Consider the following 2,525-nt stretch of genomic DNA (forward strand, 5'->3'; position numbering starts at 1 on the left):
ATCAATAATAATAAATAATATGTGAAATAACATATACTTTGGACAGAAAATGTAGAACTCACTTTTTCCCCTTCACCACTTTATTGATTATTATATTCTGAAATGGACCATTTTGAGAGTGGTTTTGGTTTGTTTGGTGTGACTAGCTCAAGCATGCACTATTCTCTGTTTTGACTCATAGTAATGGCATCAAAAGAGACCGTTACTCTCACAATGGCACCATTGTAAATACTATTATATGTGCCACCTTTATCCAAAAAAATAAACACTTATTTATTACCCTTCTAAAATTAATAAAGTCACCTCTCATTTTCTCACAAAATCCCTATTTTACCCTCAACGTTTCCGCTTCACCGCTTCTCTATATAAACACTGTCCCCACTCTCTTCTTTCCTTCACACTCTTTTCGTTTTCTTCTTCACATTACTCTCATTTTCTCTCTCCTAGGGTTAGGTTTTGAAGTTCAGAATGGCGCAACAAGATGCTCAAAATGGTGGATCAGAGAATGCTGGTGCTGTAGCTGCTACTGTATCGTTTGTTGCTCTGAAACCACAGTTGTTCGTGGAAGCTCCGAAAGCGAACGACGCCGTTTTGTTCTATAAGGCCGCGTTTGGAGCTGAAGAAGTTTCTCGCTCTTTGAACCCTAAGCGTAAAGCGGAGCATGAGCTACCTCTCATTCTTTCAGCTGAGCTCAAAATCGGTGGTTCCTCTATTCTCGTTGCGGATATTACTGATGATTCTGCTTCACTGTGAGTTTATGTCTATTATTTCATTTTTTATCAACTTATTTCTTCAGATCTGTTAACGTTATTTAGTGTATTTGATTTTGTGCTTTTTTTACCTCTTATTTAGAAGTTTTAAGATGTTATTTGCTTATTTTTACGTTGTGGTTTATGCTGTGTATTTTTATGCTATATTTATTGAGTGTTGGTGAGAAATATATTTTAATAATAACCTTATTTCAAGTTTTAAAGTAATGACAAATAATAAGCCAAACCTGAATGGTTTATGATTTGATTTTAATCATTTTCTTCAGAGTGAAAACTGGTGGAAACGGCGTCGTTTTGTGCTTGGAGACTGGTGACGTGGAAGGTGCAATAGCAAAGGCTCTTGGTGCTGGTGCAATTGCTGAAGGCGAGGTTGTGGAAGGTGAAGGCGCGTGTTGTGGAGGTCGCGTGGGAAAGGTGAAGGATCCTTACGGTTTTGTTTGGCTTATTTGCTCTCCTGGGAAGAAATGTGGTGGTGACGTGGAAGCATAGTGACCGTCGGATATGTCAATGTGTTTTCTCTGATTCAGCGAGTTTAGTTTCTGTTTTAGTTTTAGTAAGAGAATTAAGTACCACTATCCATATATTAAAAACTTCCAAGTTTCTAACTACTAGGATTTTAGTGCATTATAAGGGGTTAGGACCCTTTTAATTTTTACTATTGAGAGGGTGATTCTTCTTGTGACCCAAGTTGATATCATTTAAATATTGTTGGTCTCTTTTGAATGACTGGGATGTAATGACTTTGAGAACTAAATGTTAGTAGGATCTATTAGCTTTTCAGTACTACTATCTGATTATAATTTATCCCTAATACATTTTTAGCTATTTTAAGTAGCTGCGGTTGTTTGTTTGTTTTTTTAATTTTATTTACCTTGTTCACTGTTTTATTAATTATTTGTTCTCTGGATAATGTTAGATTTACCTTATTATTCACTTTTCATTTGCATTATTTTATTTTTAAAAGTTAGCTGTAACAAATATAACAGTCACCGACTTACATGTCGTTATATCCCTTTTTGCACAATTGTAACATCTCATCTATGATATTTAATGTTTGTTTTAGAGGATTTATGACAATTTATATCGGGTCATGTTATAGTTTTATTTAAAATTATTTTTGAATAAAAATGACTTAATTGTCAAAATGTTTGTGAGAGATCGAACAGACAATGAATACATTTTCATGCTCTTAAATTATGATACCATCAAGTAATATACTTTTTAACAAATTATATTAGTAAAAGTTGTTAATATATAGTATCGTTAACCAGATTGATAATTGATACAATATTAATATAAATGTTAAGTAAGGTGCTGTCTTTATGTTTATTAAACTACGTCTAAATTGAAGTTATTTTTTGAAGGATTTCTTTAGATATGTTACTTTTCAGTTCTGGTGTTGGATAATGTAAATGTCAGTTTCAAACAGTTCTCAATTAAAGCAATAACACAGTAATTTAAGCAATAGAACATACTCTATGTAGAATATTCTGTTTAATTACAGTCTTCCATTACAATTCTGCATAAATCAAAAGAAAGCGTCAAATTCAATTTATCTCTTATACTTACCGCATTTTAATGTATATAATTCAATTCTGCACGAGATTACGTGAATCGATGGATAATGAATGACTTAAGGTAAAAGCTTTATACATTATCATTCAATCATGTACCATTCTTTTAAAAACAATAATCTAAATGAGTAGCAAATTATATATTAATAATGTATAAATATTTGCACATATTATCCATAAA

The 2,525-nt window shown here is 32.3% G+C and overlaps 1 protein-coding gene across 1 annotated transcript; it reads left to right on the plus strand.

The window, feature by feature from the left end:
* Positions 1-383: 383 nt before the first annotated feature.
* Positions 384-1,496, plus strand: LOC109340753 (uncharacterized protein At5g48480). Its single transcript, XM_019578483.1, has 2 exons — positions 384-749; positions 1,037-1,496. The coding sequence occupies exons 1-2, from the start codon at positions 469-471 to the stop codon at positions 1,257-1,259; spliced, it is 504 nt and encodes a 167-aa protein (XP_019434028.1). The 5' UTR covers positions 384-468; the 3' UTR covers positions 1,260-1,496.
* The last annotated feature ends 1,029 nt before the right edge of the window (positions 1,497-2,525 follow it).

The sequence above is a fragment of the Lupinus angustifolius genome, unplaced genomic scaffold (genome assembly GCF_001865875.1).
Source record: "Lupinus angustifolius cultivar Tanjil unplaced genomic scaffold, LupAngTanjil_v1.0 Scaffold_243_25, whole genome shotgun sequence".
Taxonomy (NCBI): domain Eukaryota; kingdom Viridiplantae; phylum Streptophyta; class Magnoliopsida; order Fabales; family Fabaceae; genus Lupinus; species Lupinus angustifolius.